At 42.4% G+C, this 21756-nt stretch overlaps 1 protein-coding gene across 4 annotated transcripts in view; it reads left to right on the top strand.

The window, feature by feature from the left end:
• GRK3 (G protein-coupled receptor kinase 3) overlaps positions 1–21756 on the top strand; it is a 122195-nt gene that overhangs the window by 19033 nt on the left and 81406 nt on the right. For all 4 annotated transcript variants that reach the window (XM_019977648.2, XM_019977647.2, XM_070769755.1 and 1 more), the window contains one exon: positions 7520–7596. In XM_019977648.2, the coding sequence (XP_019833207.2) occupies positions 7520–7596 (77 nt within the window). Of the gene's footprint in view, positions 1–7519; positions 7597–21756 lie in introns of those variants that run through there.

Consider the following 21756-nt stretch of genomic DNA (forward strand, 5'->3'; position numbering starts at 1 on the left):
GAAACAGCCTTGCCGCCCGACACACAGTGGAGACTGGAGTTGAGAGGGCGTGCCTCTGCAGGGCTTGGGGAAGGCCAGTGACCCCGACCTGAGTCCTGGAGGATGAGCAGAAGGCTTCCATGCGAGGAGAGTGGGAATGGCATTTACAGAATTACTCAGCAGTGAAGAAATCCTGCGTGGCTGCTGTGTGAGGTCACAGGGAAGGTGTGGTTGATGAGGTCACCTGGGCCTCTTTGGACATGTTCCCCGTGAGGTGCTGAGGAGTATGGACCGTGGGCAGGATGTGAGGCCCTTAGGGTCTTTTCATGTATTTATTTTATTGAAATATAGTTGATTTACAATGTTGTGTTAATTTTTGCTGTATGGCAATGTGAATCAGTTATGTGTGTGTGTATATATATACACACACACATTCTTTTTCATATGCTTTTCCAGTATGGTTTATCCCAGGATATTGAATATAGTTCCCTGTGCTACACAGTAGGACCTTGTTTATCCATCCTATAAATAACAGTTGGCATCTGCCAATCCCAAGCGCCAGTTCTTCCCACCCCGACACCCTCCCCCTTGGCAACCGTAGTCAGCTCTCCTGTGTCTGTGGGTCCGTTTCTGTTTGGTAGGTAAGTTCATTTGTGTGTCATATTTTAAATCCCACGTATACGCGGTGCCATATGGTATTTGTCTTTGTCTGACTTACTTCACTTAGTATGATGGTCTCTAGGTCCGTCCATGTTTCTGCAGATGGCATTGTTTCCTTTTTATGGCTGAGTAGTATTCCATCATACGCGTGCACCACGTCTTCTTTATCCGTTCATCTGCTGATGGACGTTTAGGTTGTTTCCATGTCTTGGCTGTTGTGAGTAGTGCTGCTTTGCATTAGGATCTTTTAAATGAGGTAATTCCATAAAAAATTAATCTTGGAAACCAGGAGGATGCCCTCGACCCTCCTACAGATTCTCCTTGGCTCCTGTCTTCCTATTCTCTGATGCTTATTTCACATAGAAATAAGCATCCTAATGGGATGCTTAGGATGAAGCTGCTTCTATATCATTGCTGATGCAAAAGTATTTTGAGAAACAGATAAATGGATTCTAAAATGATTATTGTAACTAATTTGAAGAAACAGTTTAGATCACAAAGTTTTGGTAGCTTTAATTAGGTAAACTTGATTGACTCCATAAATTTGTCCATCCTTCGAATTATATCTGTTCAGGTGTGGCTTTTGTATATGATTTTTTCTTTTTTGTCAGTGAAATTCAGTTATGTTTAGTGTCACTTAACATCAGGTAATATATTGCAGAAGAAAGGCAACTAAAAACAGGATGTGGACTGTCAAAATATGGGAGGAGAAAACACAAAGGAATTCACATTTAGCTTAATTGGCTTGTGGTCTCCTGGATATAGATCATCTCACGTGCACTAGTACTATGCAGATTATATGCAAGACTTTTTGCCCAAGATCTGGTGAACTGGGGAACCTTGGGAGGAGCTGACAGTCTGCTATACCAGATACTTTTAAAGACCCCTCAGAGTTTAGGGGGCTTCCCCAGTGACTCAGTGGTGAAGACTCCACCTTCAGTGGAAGAGAGCCGGGTTTGATCCCTGGGTTGGGAAGATCCCCTGGAGAAGGAAATGGCAACCCACTCCAGTATTCTTGCCTGGAGAATCCCATGGACAGAGGAATCTGGTGGGCCATAGTCCACGGGGTCGCAAAAAGTTGGACACGACTGAAGCAACTGAGCACACGCATCAGAGCCTGTATCTGGCAGAGTTGGTGGTTTTAAATCTAGTGGTAGTCTTCCTTGTGTTTTGGATAATGTTGCTCCATTTCCGGTATTTAATGAACAGTTAGTGGAAAATGTTTGGTAACTACATGTGAAAGAAAGCAGTTTTCTTTCAGGGGAATTGAATCTTAGTGTAACTGCTTAGTCATCTTATCTTAAAAAAAAATTTCTGCCTTTTAGGTTTCTTGATGGTCATAATTTTAACAACTCTTATTTGGGTGGTGCTTCTAACAAAGCCGGTTTGCCTGGCCTTCACAACTACCTTACGTATAACCCCTTTTAGGTGGTGTGTTACAGAGTATTTGAAATACTTGTTTAGATGCATTTAGCTTTGAACATCAGAACAGAACAGAAGTCAGCTTCACATAGAATATAGAGATTTTCAATAATGAGAGAGATATATAGCTGTCCTTTGGCCAGGAGAGAGCAGATATCTGGTCCTTAAACTACTTTAGTAGTAGAAAAATTCTTTAAAATATGATATAATATTTATTGCTGGAGTAGGTTGCCATTTCCTTCTCCAGGGGATCTTCCTGACCCAGGGACTGAACCCAGGTCTTCTTCACTGCAGGCAGATTCTTTACCATCTGGGCCACTAGGGAAGCCTTTTTATTTCTATAGTAGGACCCCAATAGGTTATGATAGGTAAGGCTGGTATACTACCAAAAAATTGATATTAAAATAAAAAAAAAACATTATGCTTCCAGTTGGGATAGTATTATACATAGTAAATATCTATGCTTTATTTTGATGAGGAGGTATCTGAAGGCCATATTTTGATATTTTTAAACTATCTCGGAACTTCCATGGGTCCAGTGATTAAGACTCCATGCTTCCCCTGCAGGGATGTGGGTTCAACCCCTGGTCCATATGCTGTGCTCCCATATGCTGTGCAGGGTGAAGCAAAAATAAGTAATAAACTTTCTGTAATGAAACTTTCAAACATCCACAAGAAAGAATCATACTAGAGAGTCCTGTTAGTCACGTCATCAGCATAAACTCAAGTATGGATGAAAAGGACTCCTAATGAATAAGACATTCCTATCACTTAGGGAATTCCACAGGCTTTAGGAGCTCTGTGCCAAGAACCAGGAGAGAGACCAACTGTGTGTGTGTGTGTGATTTTATTTATTTTGGGCTTCTCTCTAGCTGTAGAGCGCGGAGGCTGCTCTCTAGCTGCAGTGCGCGGGTCTCTCACTGTGGTGGCTTCTCCTGTTGCAGAGCACAGGCTCTAGGGCGGGGACTCGGTACTTGCAGCTCCCTGGCCCTAGAGCACAGGTGCAGTAGTTGGGCACACGGGCTTTTGCTCAGCAGCATGTGGAATCTTCCTGGATCAGGGATCAAACCCATATCTCCTGCATTGGCCGGCGGATTCTTGACCACTGAGCCACCAGGGAAGCCCCAGATACATTTTTTTGGGGGTGGGGGGCTATGTATACCATCTCTAGAAGTTTGCTCCTGCGGCTTTGTGATCAAACAGTATGTACTCTTATTATTTTTTTAGGTCGTGGCTCCTGGCTCCTTATACTCAGAATTATTATTTTGAGATCCATGTATGTTATATCAATTTATTCCTTTCTGTTGTTGAATATTCTTTGATAGTACGGATATCCACTCATGCTTACTCATCTGTTGGTGGCATTTGGGTTTCCCAAGTAGCGCTGCTAAGAACGTCCGTGTACAAGTCTGTTTATGGATGTGTGCTTTCATTTCTCTGCGATAAATACCTAGGAGTGGAATTGATGGGTTGCTATATAGTGGTTTGTGTTTTAACTTATGAAGAAACTGCCCAGTTATTTTCTTTTTCCCTTCTCACTAGTTGTGTATAAGAATTGTAGTTTTTCCACATCTTTGCCAACATGCGGTGTGGTCAGTCTTTTCTAATTTTAGCTGGTCTAATAGGTGTGTAGTAACATCTCTCTGTGATTTTAGTTTGCCTTTTCCTAATGACTAACACTGTTGAGAATCTCTTCATATGCTTACTTGCCATCCACTTATCTTCTTTGGTGAAGTGTCTGTATACATCATTTACCCATTTTTTAAAATTAGGTTGTTTGTTTTGTTATTCTTGAGCTTTGAAAAGCCTTTATATGTGCTGAATACAGTTCCTCAATCAGAATATGATTTGCCAGCATTTTCTCTGTCTGTGCTTTGTCTTTTAATCTTCTCCAGTGTCTTTTGAAGAGCAGAATTAAAATTTCTGTTTTTGAAGCAAAATTCAGTAACAGAAAGATATCCGGAAATCTCCAAATATCTGGAAATGAGTCAACTCAGTTATAAATAACTCATAGTTCAAGGAAGAAATACCAAGAGAAATTAGACAATAATTTGAATTGAATGAAAATGAAAACAGACTATATTAGTGTCTGTGAGATACAGTTAAGTCAGTGCATAGAGAAAATTTTATAATTTAAATGGTTATATTAGAAATGTTTAAATTAATTGATCTGACTTTTTAAGAAATTGGAAAAATATCAATTTAATCCCATAGTAAATTATAAGCATTTAAGTGACAGAGTGGAAATCAGTAAATATAAAAAGTGTAAATAATAGAAGAAAATGAATGAAACAAAAACTGAAGATCAGTATGAATGATACACGTCTAGTTAGCATGATCAAAGGAAAACGAAAAGAACATACAGTTTAACAGTATAAAGAATGACTGAAGAGCTTCTACAGACATTAGAAGGACAATCAGGAAAAAGAAAAGGGCTTTCCTGGTGGTTCAGTGGCTGAGACTGAGCTGCCGGTGCAGGGGCCAGGTTCAGTCCCTGGTCGGAGAACTAGATCCCATGTGCTGCACTAGGAGGTCACATGGCTCATCTAAAGGTCCCGCCTGCAGCAACTGAAACAAAACCAAAGAACAACAAAGAAAGAAGGTCAGAGCTTAGTAATTTGACAATTTGGGTGAATGGGACAAGTTCTTTAAAAGATAAAAGTTACCAACACAAGAATAAATAGAAAATATGTATGTCCCTGTATCTGTGAAAGAAATGAAATCTGTAATTTAAAACCTTCCAAAAAGAAAATTCCAAGCTCAGATGGCTTCACTGATGAGTTCTGTCAAACATGTGAAGAATTAATACTGTCTTATACCAGCTTTTTCAGAACAATTAAATAAAAAGGAATAATTCCCATCTCATTTTATGAATCATACTATCTTGATTCCAAAACCAAAGAAAGTATTATGAGAAAAAGAATAAGACTTCTACACTGAAAGGTATGAAATAGTGCTAAGAGAAATTAAAGAAGCTTACATAAATGGAAAAATATATTTATATACAGTACACTTAATGTTCTTGAGATTAATTTCTCTAAAATTGATCTATAAATTCAACAAAATCCCCATCAGAGTCTCAGTAGGCTTTTTCTAGGAAGAAATTTCCATGTTGACTTGTAAAACTTAAATGCAGTGAACCCAGGATAGCCAAAAAACAAACAAAAATAAAACCAAAGGCAGTAAAACAAAGTTAGAACACTTAGATAACTAAACCTCCTGATATTGACTGATGTTTTAAACCTAAAGCAATCAAGATAAGGTGGCATTTTTGTGAAGAACAGACATATAGATCAATGTAACACCATAATCCAAAGATAGACCAACACATATTTAGTGTTGAATCAACGAAGATGCCAAGAAAACTCAGTAGAGAAAGGTTTTTCAACAAATGATATCAGAACAATTACGTATTAGAAGGAGAAGAACCTTGGTTCTTACCCTGCATTGTACACGGAAATAACATGAAATGGATATTACACCTAAACATAAAATCTAAACTTTAAAATTTCTGAGGGAGAATAGATAAAATGCTTCCTGACCTTGGGATTTGAGAGATTTCTTAGCACAGAGCATCTACCGAAGAATTAATCCTACACCTAGTTCGGAATATGGTTCAGTAATGTCTCTCATGATGTCTCATAATGTTCAATATAATTCACCATATGACCAACAGTTTCACTTCTAGATATTTACCCATGAAAAATGAAAACACATGCCCATGAGACAACTTGTACACAAATGTTTAAAGCAGTTTTATTTATAATAGCCCCAAACTGGAAACAGCCCAAACGTCTATCAACAGATGGACAGATAAACAAATGGTAGAATATTCGTCCAATAACATACTTCTTGGCAATAAGAAGGGACTAAAAACTTATGCACACAGCAATACAGATGAAGCTTGTTTATGCTGAGGGAAAGAAACCAAAACCAAAGACAACATAGTGCATTATTTTATCCATAGAGAATTCTAGAACTGTAGCAAATTGTCTTTAGTAAACAGGAAGGAGGAGATCAATAGGTGCTCAGATCCTAGAACTTGGGGAGATAGATTGCAAAAGAGCACTTTTTGGAAAATATAAATATTTGATATCTTGATTAGGACAGTATTATATGTGAAAAACTCATTTAACAGTACACTTAAACATGCATTTAATTACCTCAGTTTGTTTCAAAAAGCAAAAGAAAGGGCGGCGAGGGGAAATGATGCCAAACTGTTGCCCATCAGTAGATGACAGAGATTTAATTTCTGCTTTTTCTATTTGGATGATAGCTTTGGAGGTTCGCTTATTGAATAATTGCTCCTTTCTCCATTTTTCTGCCTTGCCACTTTAGTTACATATCAAAGTTCCACTCATGTGCGGGTCAGTTTGTGTGATTTCTGTTCCATTTCATTGGTCAGTTTGTTATCCTGTCTTGACTATTTTAGCTTCATAATGGGCCTTTTTATCATCATTCTCTTTCTAAAGAAATGTCCTGGCTATTTTTGAGCCTGTTTTTTTGCATGCATTTTATAAAAAGCTTATCTGTTTCCGTGTTCTATGGAAAATCCTGTTGGAATATTGACGGGAGTTATATTGATTTTGTAGATGAATCTGATTAGAATTTTTGCAATATTAAATCTTTCTGTTCCTTACCATGCTGTATCTTTCTGCTTATTAAAAACTTCTTTACTGTCTCTCAGTACAATTTTGTAATTTTGCCTGTAACATTCCTGCACATATTTTGAAAGATTTATTTCAAGACATTCAATATTTCCTACTCTGGTGTAAGTGAAATTTTCTTTCTAATTATATTTTCTTGTGGTTTATACTTGCTGTGTAGTAGTGTGATTTTTTAATATTAATATATCCAGGGAACATTGGCTTTTTCTTTAGAAAGAATCTCATCGATAGGTTAGCAGAATTTGTCATGTGTGTGTGCATGCACATCTTTATTATTTTTGGAAAGTGGTGGTGTTGAGGCAGAACTTCCCCAAATTCCTTATTTTTCTAATTAAGTAGGGAAGATCTCCCGGAGAAAGAAAAGGCAACCCACTCCAGTAACCTTGCCTGGGAAATCCCATGGACAGAGGAGCCTGGTGGGTTATAGTCCATGCGGTGACAAAGGAGTCGGACACGATGTAATGACTAGACAACAACAAACTTTACCTATAAGGCTGGCCCTGGGCTGCAGGAGAGGGTACTAGCCAGAGGTGTGAGCTTTAAGTTTGGTCAGCTGTTCATGCGGTTGTGGGTGTCAGTAACAGGCGTCTTTTGTCAAGCCAATATCCTTTTGAGGGGAGCATATTTTTTTTATTGAGGTATAACTGACAAAATTATGTATGTTTAAAGTGTACAGTGAATACCAGAATAGAGTTAATCAAGCCAGTGCCCTCGAATGAAAACATCCATATATCTTCCATTCTAGGGATGGAGGCTGGCATTGTTAAAAACATGTCACTCTTCTCTTCTAGTATCCGGAGCGTGATGCAGAAGTATCTTGAGGAGAGACACGAAATCACCTTTGACAAGATTTTTAATCAGAGAATTGGTAAGTCTGGCTGTTCACTTGGCAGACAGTTCACTCTAGTCGTGGTTCTACAGTAAAGTGTAAACACCCCTCCCCACCTCCCGCCAATGCTGTCATATGTGTTATAGCTCAAGCTGGGGGCGAAGGAAATGGCATGTAATTAATAAGATCCTAAGTGATTACTTATGTCCCTAGTAATGTCTCTTGTAAGTAAGCTACTGGGAAACAGATGAGTTTGGGTATAGGTTTTAAGGCAGTGTGGAAGACTCCCCTGGCCCAAGGATTGGGTTCCTGATGCCCAGAGAGAAATCTTCTGTTCAGATCTGTGCCTGAGGTCCTCATCTCCTCTCACTGACCTTGTATTCTCCATGACCACAGGTGTCGGCATGTGTCTTCACCACCCTCACGCCGCTGTGTGCTTGGCTCTCTGCTTCCAAAGTGTGTGGTCGGCTTACTGGATCAGTTCTCAAGGGTTTGTGGGTTTTGTTTGCACTCTTGTCAGTTCCGCCTCAGTCTCCCTTATTCCTGTGGCTCTATTCGGAACCTCTGCTTAGCAGGTCACCAGGACTGCTCCTCTTAGGTACGCAGAGCTCATGGACCTGTTGCCCACTGGCTGATGCCCTCGACCCGTGCAGACGTGTGGTTCTGTAGGGGTGCTCTGTGGTCCCCAGCAGTTAGTGCCCTGGAGAAGTTGTGACCAGACAGGAATTGCTTTAGTGGGAATTTCAAGGCCCATGAAGAAATGAGATCCTTTATTCCCACCTGCCTTCTGAAAGACTGGCAGCTTGTTTAAAGGTGCCTGTCGGCTAGGTTAGAGGAGAGCTATCAACTATGTATTTTTGTTTTACATTCCCCCAAATCAGTTCCCTCCCGTCCAGAAATTTCCTGAACAATCTTTTGTTCTCAATGATAGAATTCATCTTTGGCCTGTCAGCTGGCTCTGTTGTTAACTTGCTCTATTGTTAACTTACAGTGATGTAATAAACAGATTATGCTCAAGTTTTTACAAAAAAATCAGTGTAGCTGAATGTAAGAGACCAGGAATCTGTCCTCCTCTCTTTGCATCTTGTTTGCCTCCTACAGCTGTTCAGAGGAGCTTTGCAGGGAAACTGTGTCTTAGTTTTTAAATTAACGTAATACTAGAGGAAATTATTAAAATTCCAAGAAATTATAGTCTTTCTGAAATTTCCTGGAACCCTGCTTCTTCAAGTGTTTCTGCTCCCATGATGTGCAGATCCAGGCTGAGTGGTCCCTTTGAGACTGAATATTCTGATAGCCCTGGGTCATCCTTCTGTGTACAGGTCAGGAGGCGAGACTCAGGTTGATGAGGCGACTTGTTCTGATCTTACATTCTGATAATTCTCTGAAGGTTCCATGACTATAAAATGTACTGTAGAAGGTCACCCGGTAAGAATTGGATAGATTTGTTTGTTTGTTTTTTTAGAAAGAGTTACAGTGATCTCCTTTATTCAAGTAAAGCAGAAACTGGTATGGAAAGTCTGGATTTTTGTGAACCACTGTCTGTCACAAAGTGACCACCTATGAAGAGGAACTAAAAAGCCTCCTGATGAGGGTGAAAGAGGAGAGTGAAAAAGCTGGCTTAAAACTCAACATTCAAAAAACTAAGATCATGGCATCCTATCACTTCATGGCAAATAGATGAGGAAAATGTGGAAAGAGTGTCAGATTTCATTTTCTTGGGCTCCAAAATCACTGCAGACAGCGACTGCAGCCACGAAGTTAAAAGACACTTGCTTCTTGGAAGAATAGCTATGACAAACCTAGACAGTGTATTAAAAAGCAGAGACATCACTTTGCCATCAAAAGTCTGTAGTCAAAGCTATGGTTTTTCCAGTAGTCATGTGTGGATGTGAGAGCTGGGCTTAAATAAGGCTGAGTGCCAAAGAATTGATGCTTTCAAACTGTGGTGCTGGAGAAGACTCTTAAGAGTCCCTTGGACAGCAAGGAGATCCAACCAGTCAGTCCTAAAGGAAATCAGTCCTGGGTGTTCTTTGGAAGGACTGATACTGAAGCTGAAGCTCCAATACTTTGGCCACCTGATGTGAAGAGCCAGCTCATTGGAAAAGACGCTGATGCTGGGAAAGATTGAGGGCAGGAGGAGAAGGGGGCAACAGAAGATGAGATGGTTGGATGGCATCACTGACTCAGTGGCTGTAGGTTTGAACAAACTCTGGGAGATAGTGAAGGACAGGGAGGCCTGGCGTGCTGCAGTCCATATGGGGTCACAAAGAGTTGGACACGAGTTAGTGACTGAACAACATGAAGGCTGTAGATTTGCCTTCTGTAATGACCCGCTAAATACAGCGGTCAAAAGGCAGGTGGCGTGCTTTGAAGGAGCCGATCAGGAGTGGCCCGTCTGCTCTGAGGATGACATAGGGGAGCCCTTGGCCACACGGAAGGTTTCACCTTGAGCATAGGGGTTTGGTGGGGGACAGATTTAGCTTTCATCTCATCCTCCACTGCTTCTTCTCATCGCTTTCATGGTGTTTGGTTAACTGCCATCTGTACAAATCCTCTCCTTTGCTTCTGATTTTGTACCAAAAAGCAGAAAATTAAACTATCCTGATGACCAGAGAAAGAAACTCCATATCTTTTGGAGGAAAGGGGAAAAAAGAAGTTCTTTAATGGTGACTTAAAATTTTTCAAATGTCTTACAGCTCTGTTGAGGTACATTTGGTACAGTATATTTCCCCTATCCAGTTCAGTGGGCTTTGGTGTATTCACAGAGTTGTGTGACCATCAGCACAGTCTCATCGGGGAACATTTTCAGTACCCCAAAAAGAAACTGCATCGGGACTCCCCAGGTGGTCCAGGGCTTAAGACTCTGCTTCCAGTGCCTCCACTGCGGGGTGCAAGGGTTTGATCCCTGGTCGGGGGACCAAGGTCCCACCTGCTGTGAGGCGTGGCCAAAAGATCAATCAATAAATAAAACAAAATAAAATAGCTCCCTTCCCCCACCCCCCGGCCAAAGGCGGAGGGGGAAGAAGCTGCACCCGTGAGCGATCCCTCCCTCTCCACTCTCACCGTGCCCCTAACCCCCAAGCGCCACTCATCTAATTCCTGCCTCTGTGGATCTGGCCGTGTTGTACTCGCCACACAGACAGCATCCTGTAACGTGGCCTTTTGCATCTGGCGTCTCTCAGCGTGATGTTTTCAGGGTTCATCCGTGTTGTTGCGTGTGTATCGGCACTGCCTTCCTTTCTTCTTCCCCATAATATTCCCCTGCTCCACCGAGCCACATTTCCTTCATCCACTCATCTACCAGTTGTTTCCAGTTTTGGCTCTTAGGAATAACGCTGCTGGAGAGGAAGCTTTTTTTTTTTTTTAATTTTTGTCTTCAGCTAAGACAGCAAATTAGAAAAGTAGAAGTGAAGTCGCTCAGACGTGTCCAACTCTTTGCAAGCCTACAAGGCTCCTCTGTCCATGGAATTTTCCAGGCAAGAGTACTGGAGTGGGTTGCCATTTCCTTCTCCATGGGCTCTTCCCGACCCAGGGATCAAACCTGGGTCTCCCGCATTGCAGGCAGACGTTTTACCATCTGAGCCACCAGGGAAGCCCCTAAGACAGCAAAAGAGATGATTTATTGTACACATGTTACATTCAGCCACAACTGAGAAGAGAGCTAGTCTAGAATATGTGGGTTCAGGGCAAAGGACCAAAAGAGGGACCTCTTTGATAACGAGCGAGGTGGGTCTGTCAGAGGTGGTGGAGGTGATCAAATGGCCATAGACCCACCGAGACAAGTTTGCGATGGTAGGCGTGCAGTTCAGCAGTCTGTACCAGCGCCCCGGCCTCTGGCTTCCCTCGTTTCTCCTTCTGTGGCCTCCATGAAATACCAGTTTCCTTGGACCCCTACCTCATCTTTCTTCTGCTCTTCAGTCTGCACATTCTGTTCTTCCTCCACTTCAAAAGATGGCCCTAAGGCCAAGAGAGGAAGGCGTTTTTCTACGTGCAATTTGAGCAAGTGTTTCGGGTTACTAAGATGCCCTGGGGGTTGTGACAGGCTTGCCCTCCCCTGCAGCTCTAGTTTCCAGTCTCTGAAATGCATCAAGGTCTCTCTTCCTTTGTCGTTTCTGGCCCTCTCTCTCCCTTCTGTAACTGCTTTTGCGTCTCTCATCCACCAGCCCCCTCATCAAATGTGCGAGGCCCAGAGCTGTCTTTTCCGTGGTTGTGATTAAACCCCCACCTGAAGCTGGCTCCAGGAGCCTTTGATCTGAGCCCCTAATGGCATTAATTCCAGCCTCACAGATTCTCCTCCCCAGTAGCTTTGCCAGGCACTGGTGGTCTGTGGCTTTTATCTCAATTAAGTTATTAAAAAAACGAAACATGGTTCAGATAAAGAACTCCTCCTTCCCTTCCTCCCGGCTCCTGAGCCTGGAGCCTGGCTTTTCGGGGAGAAGCCAGGTTTAAGCTCAGTGGGGGTGGGGATGGGGAAGAGGACGAGTAAACGTGCAGACAAAGATCTGTAATTACGTGTGGACAGAGCTCTGTATTTAACGTGTCTGGTTCTTCCCTGCTCCATGGTGCTCTCATTTTCTGGCTGGTGTGAGGGATGGGGCGAGTGGAAGGTGGACCGAGATTGCAGTCGCTTTGAGTCTTCTGGTCTCTGACTTCCTCTTCTGCCTTCCCCATCTCTTCCCTCTGCCCCTCTCCATGACTCTCTCCATGTGTTTCCGCCTTGTTGCTTTTCTGTGCTCCCCTTGTTTCCCTTTCACCCACGATCCCCCCTCTGCTCTCCTCCTCATCTCTCTTTCCAAGCCTGCCAGCATCCCCTTTGTTGGCTGGCAGTTGACACACAGTTTGGGGGACCATCCTCCAATGTGGGCTGTAGCTGACATGTCAAAATGCTTTGTGAAACAAACAAAAAAAAAGTGTAGAAATCTTCCATTTACTCGGCTTCTGAGGCTTTCCTGGGTGGCAAGTGATTGGCAGGCCTATTGGCTATACCCAGACTGGTTGTCATTTCAGCCGTTTGCCTAACTGTAAAAGTGGGCGTACGGATGGCACCCACTTCACTGGGCCTTGTGAAGATCCAGCAGAAAATGGATGCAAAGCCCTGAACATGGCGATTGCTCTTCACAGGTGTTGAGTGAATGAAATCTCAGTATGAAAAGATTTAGTCTTGGGTAAAACTGGACCAGAGTAGTGACCCCCATGCTTATATACTGGGCTTCCCTGGTGGCTCAGATGGTAAAGAATCCGCCTGCAACGTGGGGGACCTGGGTTTTGCCCTGGGTTGGGAAGATTCCCTGGAGGAGGGTATGGCAACCCACTCCAGCATTCTGGCCTGGAAAATCCCCACGGACAGAGGAGCCTGGCAGGCTGCAGTCCATGGGGCCACAAAGAGTCGGACACGACTGAGCGACTAAGCACAGCACATTCTTACACACCACCGAAACTCAATATGTTTTCAACATTTTGTGTACCTGCTTTGTCCATCTCCTCTTTTTTTGGTTGCTGGAATATTTTAAGGCATTTAGCAAACCCCTCATAGCATTTTAGCCCTATGTGAATCTCTAGAATATCTGAATATTTTCTTATACAACTTTAATACCTTTATTCCAACCAATGAAAATGATGATTCTTACTGTAATACTGAGTCTATATTCAGGTTTTTCTGATTAACTTTAATACGTCCTTTTACTCTTGGTTTTTTGGATCAGGATCCATATATTGTTCTTGTAATGTAATTGGTAATAACGTCCTGCTAATCTAGAATGGTCCCCCACCCACAGGTAATTGACATTTTAAAGAAACCAGGCCAGTTGTACTGTAGAGTGTTCCACATTCTGGATTTTTCTGCTTGCTCTCTCATGGTGTCATTTCAACGAATTGCACTTCTGCTTCCTGAATTTCCCGTGAACTGAAAGCCAGCTCCAGCAGCTGCGCCAGCGTGCCAGGTTCAGACACGGGAGGCGTGTGATACGTAGGTGTCACTGTGCCGTCACTTCTCCACAGTGGCTCAGGTGCGGTCAGCCCTCGGGTTCCTCACTTAGCTGTCATCCACCATCCGTTTCATTTTCACTGATGGTCTCTGCCCAAATCGATTACTATATTAGGAAGTAACAAAGGGGTGAGCTTGCTAATCATGCCATTCCTTCCATGTTTACTGCCTTTATTCATCAACCCAAGCTATTTATTTGCCTGTAGAGATAGTCGGGTATGGTTGGCAGATTTCTAAGATGTCTCCCATGACTTTTGCCTCCGGTGTTACTCCCAAGGGTAACCCGCTAAAAGAGGTTTTGCAAATACAGTTAAGCCTATGTTCTAGGTGGGCTGAATCCACTCACACCAGCCTTTTAAAAGTAGAGAATGTCCTCAGGCTGGCAGCAGAAGAGGAAGCCAGAGAGACTGACATGAGAAAGAATGGACACTCCCTTGCTGACTTTGCAGGTTGAGGGACCCCATGAAAAGGATTGTAACTGTTGTCTATGGCAGACAGCAGGGAAACAGTCCTACAGCCATCAGAACTGCATTCTGCCAACAACCTGAATGAGTTTGGAAGCAAATGCATCCCCAGAGCCTCTAGATAAGAACCCAGGTTGTCAGCACCTTGATTCTGGCCTTATGAGCCCCTAAGCAGAAAGGCAGAGCTAGTGGTGAAGAACCTGCCTGCCAAGGCAGGAGATGTAAAAGACGCGTGTTTGATCCCTGGGTTGGGAAGATCCCCTGAAGGGGGGCAGGGCAAACCCACTCCAGTATTCTTGCCTGGCAAATCCCATCAACAGAGGAGTCTGGTGGGCTGCAGTCCATTGGGTCACAATGAGTTGGACATGACTGAAGTGACTTAGCGCTTATGTAGGCAGAAAAGCCAGAGGAGCCAGCCAGGACTTCTCATCTCCAGAACCAGGAGCTGCTTATTAGTGGCATTTTTAAGCCACTGAGTTTGTGAATGTTTGTTACACAGCATAGAAAGTAATAGAGCAGGAGGACTTCCCTGACAATCCAGTGGTTTTAGACTGCATGCTTCCACCTCAGGGGGTGCAGGTTTGATTCCTGGTCAGGGAACTAAGATTCCACATGCTGCTTGGCTAAAATTAAAAAAAAAAAAATAAAGCAATAACCTTAAAAAAACTATAAGAGCAGGATAAATGCTTAGTTCTGTTTCTAATTGCCAGTTTCCCAAATAAAAACAGTTAAGTGACAGTTGTCTTTATTTTTCTAATGGTTACATAGCAATCAACCATCTTAATGGACATCAATTAAATTGATTCCTAATTTGCTGTCAGTAAAACTTAGATACTGACAAGTGTCCTTGGTTTGGCTTATTGAAAGAATGATTTTAAAGGGTTACTGGTTATCCAGTAGATATGGTTAAGATGATTTTGCTATCGTTTTCTTCTGTGATCAACTGGAATAATAATTTCATCATACGCAAGAGCGACACATTCAGTTCAGTTCAGTTCAGTTGCTCAGTCGTGTCCTACTCTTTGCGACCCCATGGACTGCAGCACACCAGGCCTTCCTGTCCAGCACCAACTCCCGCAGTTTATTCAAACTCATGTCCATTGGGTCAGTGATGCCATCCAACCATCTCATCCTCTGTCGTTCCCTTCTCCTCCTTCAGTCTTTCCCAGCAACAGGGTCTTTTCAAAAGAGTCAATTCTTCTCATCAGGTGGCCAAAGTATTGGAGTTTCAGCTTCAGCATCAGTCCTTCCAATGAATCTTCAGGATTGATTTCCTTTAGGATGGACTGGTTGGATCTCCTTGCAGTCCAAGAGACTCTCAAGAGTCTTCTCCAACACCACAGTTCAAAAGCATCAATTCTTCAGCACTCAGCTTTCTTTATAGTCCAACTCTCACATCCATACATGACTACTGGAAAAACCATAGCTTTGACTAGATGGACCTTTGTTGGCAAAGTAATGTCTCTGCTTTTTAATATGCTGTCTAGGATGGTCATAACTTTCCTTCCAAGGAATAAGCGTATCCTAATTTCATGGCTGTAGTCACCATCTGCAGTGATTTTGGAGCCCCCCAAAATAAAGTCTGCCACTGTTTCCACTGTTTCTCCATCTATTTGCCATGAAGTGATGGGACCAGATGCCATGATCTTTGTTTTCAAAATGTTGAATTTAAGCCAACTTTTCCACTCTCCTCTTTCACTTTCATCAAGAGGCTCTTTAGTTCTTCTTCACTTTCTGCCATAAGGGTGGTGTCATCTACATATCTGAGGTTTATTGATATTTCTCCCTGCAATCTTAATTTCAGCTTGTGCTTCCTCCAGCCCAGTGTTTCTTAGGATTACTCTGCATATAAGTTAAATAAGCAGGGTGACAATATACAGCCTTGACGTACTCCTTTTCCTATTTGGAACCAGTCTGTTGTTCCATGTTCGGTTCTAATTGTTGCTTCCAGACCTGCATACAGATTTCTCAGGAGGCAGGTCAGGTGGTCTGATATTCCCATCTCTTTAAGAATTTTCCACAGTTTTGATGAATTCCATCTGTCTACTGACAGACTGCTCAGCTCTTCTGACTGCATCCCCTCTCCTGTTAGAGAAGAATGTTTCTCATCATAAGGAGACTCCAGAATAGATGGTTAATTCATAAAGTATGCAAATATTGCTCTCATGTATAAAGAGCATCATGGTTAATGTCATATGACATCATATCATTATTGCCATGGAAGTCATTTCCTTTTCTCACACTGACTTGAGAACCTAATCCCAAGTTTGCATATTAATCTTTCAGAGTTTGTGTGAGATAATGTTGGTGTCTGAAGCATGGTTTTGGTCAAGGATAAAAGTTTGCAACTTTTACTCTTATAAAAACAGCTGTATTGAGGCATGATATTACATGTTGTATCATTCACTCGTTATGAGTCAGTATAATTCGATAAGTTTTAGTAAACCACGTCTCAGAGACCCCCTGTACCCACTTGGAGTCACTTCCTGCTCCCAGTCACAGCCCCAGGCAACCACTAATCTCTCTGTCTCAATAGCAGTTTGCCTTTTCGGAACATTTCATGTGAGTGGAATCCTGCAGGCTGTAGACGGTTAGTCTCTTGCGTCTGGTTTCTTTCGTTTCACATCAGGTTTTGGAGGTTCAGCCGCACCGTGTGTATCAGTGCTTCTTTCCCTTCTGTTGCTGAGTGATACCTCATTATATGGATAGACCACATTTGGCGTATCCCTTCACCAGTTGATAGACATTGGAATTATTCCCACTTTTGGTCTGTTACAAACGATGTTGCTGTGAATATTCACATAAAAGTGTGAATGTATGTTTTCATTTCTCCTGGGCATGTTACTAGGAATGGAATTGCTGGGCTGTATGGTGTATTCAAGTTTAACTTATTAAGTTGTCACTAGTTGTTTTCTGAATTGTGTCCTTTTTACACTCTCACCATCATTTTATGAGAGTTCCAGGTTTGCCATAGCTTCATCAACATGTTGTGATCTTTGTGATTCTGACCATCCTAGTGGGTATGAACTGGTGCTCCACTGGGGTCTTAATTTGCATTTCCCTAACAGTTAGCGATATTGTACATGTTTCTGGTGATTAGCCATTCTTATAAATCTTGGTGAAATGTCTATTTAAATCTTTTGCCCTTAAAAAAAATTATCGTCTTTATTTGTTATTTATAGTATGTCTAATTTACAAATACTTCCTCACCATCAGTGGCTTCTTTTTCATTTTCTTCGTGGTGACTTTTAAAGTACAGAAGGTTTTAATTTTAAAGTTCAGTTTATAAATTTTTAAAGTGAATTTTGGTGTAGTATCTAAGAATTTCTTGCCTAACTGAATTCTACAAAGCTTTTTTTCTCCTCTAGAAGTTTCATCATTTTAGATCTTAGGTCTTTGGTTGATTTTTTAGTTAATTGTCATATGTAATATGAGGTAAGGATCTAAATTCATCTTTTTTTTGCATATGAATATCTAGTTATTTGAAAAAAGTTTTCTTATTTGAAGAAGACAGCTCTCCCCCTCCTCCCCATTGGACTGTCTTGGCACCTTTGTTGAAAATTTCAAAGAACATTTGTGTAAAAGAATGCATAAATTATATTTGGCATTTGGGGTTAAGGCATAAGAAATATACTTGCCATGGACTTTGAAAAAGTTATGTTTTGTTGTAAAAAGAATATTTTGGAAAGACAGAAATTTTTTAAAAAGGATTTTCTGAGCAGGGCTATAGAAAGAAAACTGGACACACATGTCATGGAGACCTAGTTTTTTAATTTAGTAATTATACAAAACCACAGAAATACTGAAAAAAAATATATGCAACAAAGGAAAACATTTTAGGGTTACTTTTTTGTCAGTTTCAGAAAACAAAGTTACCAATCTATTTTATAATTATAAAATCATTTCTTGGTGCTTTGTGCTTCAAAACATGTTAGCTGTTTGTAAGTACTTAAAACTGTAAGTACTTAAAACCGTGGGACTTCTGACCAGAGTTAAATGATAGCAGGTCGAGCCCTTTTGCATGTGTTTGTAGAGCGGGAAGTCTTAACCCAGGAACCTGCTTCAGGCTTTGTTTTCTCTTTTGTTTCCACCCTTCTTTGGAAGGGTTTGTTTATGTCCCAGTGTGGGGCCTTCCCCAGACAAATACTTTCCCTGACTGACAGTCACCGACGGCCATGGTGCCCCCAGCTCATCTGTAAAACTTCCTCTGGCTGACAGCCACCTGCCCTGACAGAGAAGAAAAACCTGGGGCCCTGTTCCATTCCGCTTCACTTATCCATGTCTTTGTGGAGACTTCTAGTGAGGGAGAGTTAAACATCTATTTAAACTTTCCAGTAGCAGAGGTAAACACTTGACTAAGCACAGCTAATTGGATTTGCAGTTGAAGAGGCCAGGCAGGCACAGGCCACCGGTGGTGAGGGAACCCACAGAAATGATGGGCAGAGCTTCTGCACCCTTTCCAGCCTGCATCTCTTAACAGAAATGTCGCCCAGAGAAGAAAGATGCTGAAGAAGAGGGAAAGGCTGTTACTTCAAACCCCACCGGCAGGCAGACCTTTAGGCCGACTCCTTATCTTTTTTTGGCTCCAACAAGCCTGAGGATTGGCATCTTGTGTTGGAGTCAGTCTGAATGGCTCCGAAAATTGGGGACCTGAGAGATTTGTAGCAGCTTTCAAAGAGGGTAAAAAGGCTTAACCCAGTCCTATGAGAAATTAAGTTGTCTTTTTTTCTCTTGTTCATTTTAAACTAGTTTACTTGGGCTGGTTTTACTTTTGAAAGCCATCGTTCAAGTTCTAAGATCAGCCATGATTATCTTTTCACAGAAAAACTCGAAGAACTACAGTGTTTACTAGAAAGATGCAATCCTTTAACATCTCGTCACTAAAACTATAGGAACGCTGGCATGTGCCCACCAGGCCCCTGATCTGCAGGCTGGCAGCTCTGTCTACTTTTTGTGCCGCGTGTGTGCTCACTCAGTTGTGTCCGACTCTTTGGACCCTATGGACTATAGACTCACCAGGCTCCTGTGTCCATGGAATTTTCCAGGCAAGAATACTGGAATGGGTTGCCATTTCCTACTCCAGGGGATCTTCCCGACCCAGGGATCAAACTTGTGTCTGCTGAGTCTCCTTCATTGGCAGGCAGGTTCTTTACCACTGTGCCACTGGGGAACCTGTTTACCTTTTAGATGGCTGCTGTTTAATTTTTCTTGCGCTCTTCTGAGCCCACGGTTGATTGGAATGAACTACTGGTTTAAGACAGTAATGGCCACCTGCTTACTGTTGATTAACACGACATGAGTGTTTTCTATGCTAGGTAAAATAATGTGACCAAGCTCACCTGACCCCCAAAACGCAGAGCCTGAACTGAACTTGGGTTCTTCAACAGCTGCTATTTTCTACCTATTACCAGGAAGCGTTAGTTTGGAGATTAGTATCATATGGAGTTTTCCTTAATCGAAGTATCGTTGATGTACAATGTTGTGTTAGTTTCGGGCGTATAGCAAAGTGATTGTCACATGTATGTATACGCTTCTCAGATTCTTTTCCATTACAGATTATTATAAGATATTGAATATGGTTTCCTGCCCCCACAGTAGGCCCTTGTTGTCTGTCTGCTTTACACATGGTAGTGTGTATCTGTCAAGCTCAGACTCCTAATTTATCCCACCTCCTACTTTCCCCTTTGGTAGCCATAAATTTGTTTCTGTTTTGGAAATAAGTTCGTTTGCATCTTTTTTCTTAGATTCCACATATAAGTGATATCCTATGATATTTGTCTTTCTCTGTCTGATCTACTTTATTAGGTATAATCATCTCTAGGTTCATCCATGTTGCTACAAATGGCATTATTTCATTCTTTTTTATGACTAATATCCTGTTGTATATATGTACCACATCTTTAACCATTCATCTATCGATGGGCATTTAGGTTGCTTGGCTTGGCTCTTGGAAATAGTACTGGAGTTTTAAAATATCAGCTGTACAGTTCCTATTTAATGTCTCATGATTCTGACATCCAGAATTTGAGGATAATGCACAAAGATCTTTCTGTGGCAGCTCTGTGTGCTTTTGCCAGATGACACATGGAGAATCAAGTGTGTTTTAAGTGCTTCGTTGGAAACGTCTCATTAAACAAAAAGGCAGATGGAGGAGACTACGACCGCAGGCCCCAGGGGACTTTCCATCTGCCACTGGCTCACCCTATGAAAGGATGGATGTGAAACCCATGGACCTCTAGCATGTCGGTATCAGGCAGCTGTAAGGAGTGCTGATTGCTGCCCAGGAGTTCTGAACTTCTTGGAAGGGGCTACTGGTGACGTTTCTGAGCCATGAGTTTAGACCCCAAGGCAGGTATGGGGAAACCACTCTTAGCCAAAAGGCAAGTCTAGCCAATCAGCCAACATGTGCAGCTGAGTCAGCTTTGTAGCTCTCTCGCTGCCAGGGTCCACATAATTCAGGGAAAATACTACATGCTCTAGCAATGTTAGTGAAGCTGACGTCTTAGTATATACTCCCAGACGGTTCCAGGGGCCTAGGAAACATCACCTCTACTGGGAAGGTTGTCGATCGGCTCTTTGAACTGGCGGTGGACAGGTGGTTGGGTGGTTTTTGGACTTCAGGAGCCCCCACTGCCTGTAGAATCCCAGGTGGCAATGCACTGGCATAATGTCCCCTTGAGTTAGCTCTTCTGGAAATACCTTTTCTGAGGGTTTTATACCTTATCTTTGATCTTTTCTTAGTAACCCTACTTCTAATCCAAGTCAGGACTAGGAAATGATTGTGCTCGTACATCCTGGAATTAACTTGCTGGCTTTGTGGGCCATCTGCTGAAGAGTGTTGTCACATGGTTGTGTTCTACCTGATGCTTTTAGGTCAGCCTTGAAGCCCAGAGCTTTGTCCTGATTCTGCTCACTCTCTGCTAGCAGTGGGCCCTAGACTCTGGCCCCTGTGGTAGCCAACAAGCTGGGTGTTTTCATCAACTCTTTAAATACTCCTTAGTCTCCTGATCAGCAAAACAAAGGGACTGGAATAGATAAAATCTAATGTTTCATTTAAGCCTAACACTCCATGGTTTCACGAATTAAATTTGAGTTGATTTTCTTTCATTCTTTTTTGCTGTTGCCCTTCCTGCTGTTTTGACAGATGGAGACAGGGGAAAAAGAGATAAAAGAAAAAAAGAAAGGTAGAAGAAGAAAGGGCTTTCCCAGGTGACTCAGTGGTAAAGAATCCACCTGCCAATGCAGGAGACTCGGGTTTGATCCTGGGTCAGGAAGATCCCCTGGAGAAGGAAATGGCAACCCACTCCAGCATTCTTGCCTGGCAAATCCCATGGACAGAGGAGCCTGGCGGACTACAGTCCATGGGGTCGCAAAGAGTTGGGCATGACTGAGTACATATGCACAGAGGAAGAAAGATGGGGGGCAACAAAGGAGGAGGAGAAGGTGAAGAGAGAGTGAGGGTTTTTTATGGAACCGCTTCTTACGGGAAATTACTCGTGCTGCTTTGTCCCAGCAGCATATAGTTATTTCAGGAAGAAACTAACCACGCGTGGACGCTCTGGCACTAGTCAAGCTGAATTCTACTGCTGTCTCCTAATCAGTTCATGTATGTCGTCAGCTCAGGACAGTGACAGAGAGCTTGCACTCTGGAGAGCGGCAGATCCCAACTCTGTAAAGTCAATTCCAGCTCAGCCATCACTGTTTACTAGATGCTGGGCAGGTGGCTTCACCTCTGAGTGCTGGTCCTCTCGC

The sequence above is a fragment of the Bos indicus genome, chromosome 17, assembly GCF_029378745.1.
Source record: "Bos indicus isolate NIAB-ARS_2022 breed Sahiwal x Tharparkar chromosome 17, NIAB-ARS_B.indTharparkar_mat_pri_1.0, whole genome shotgun sequence".
Lineage (NCBI taxonomy): Eukaryota > Metazoa > Chordata > Mammalia > Artiodactyla > Bovidae > Bos > Bos indicus.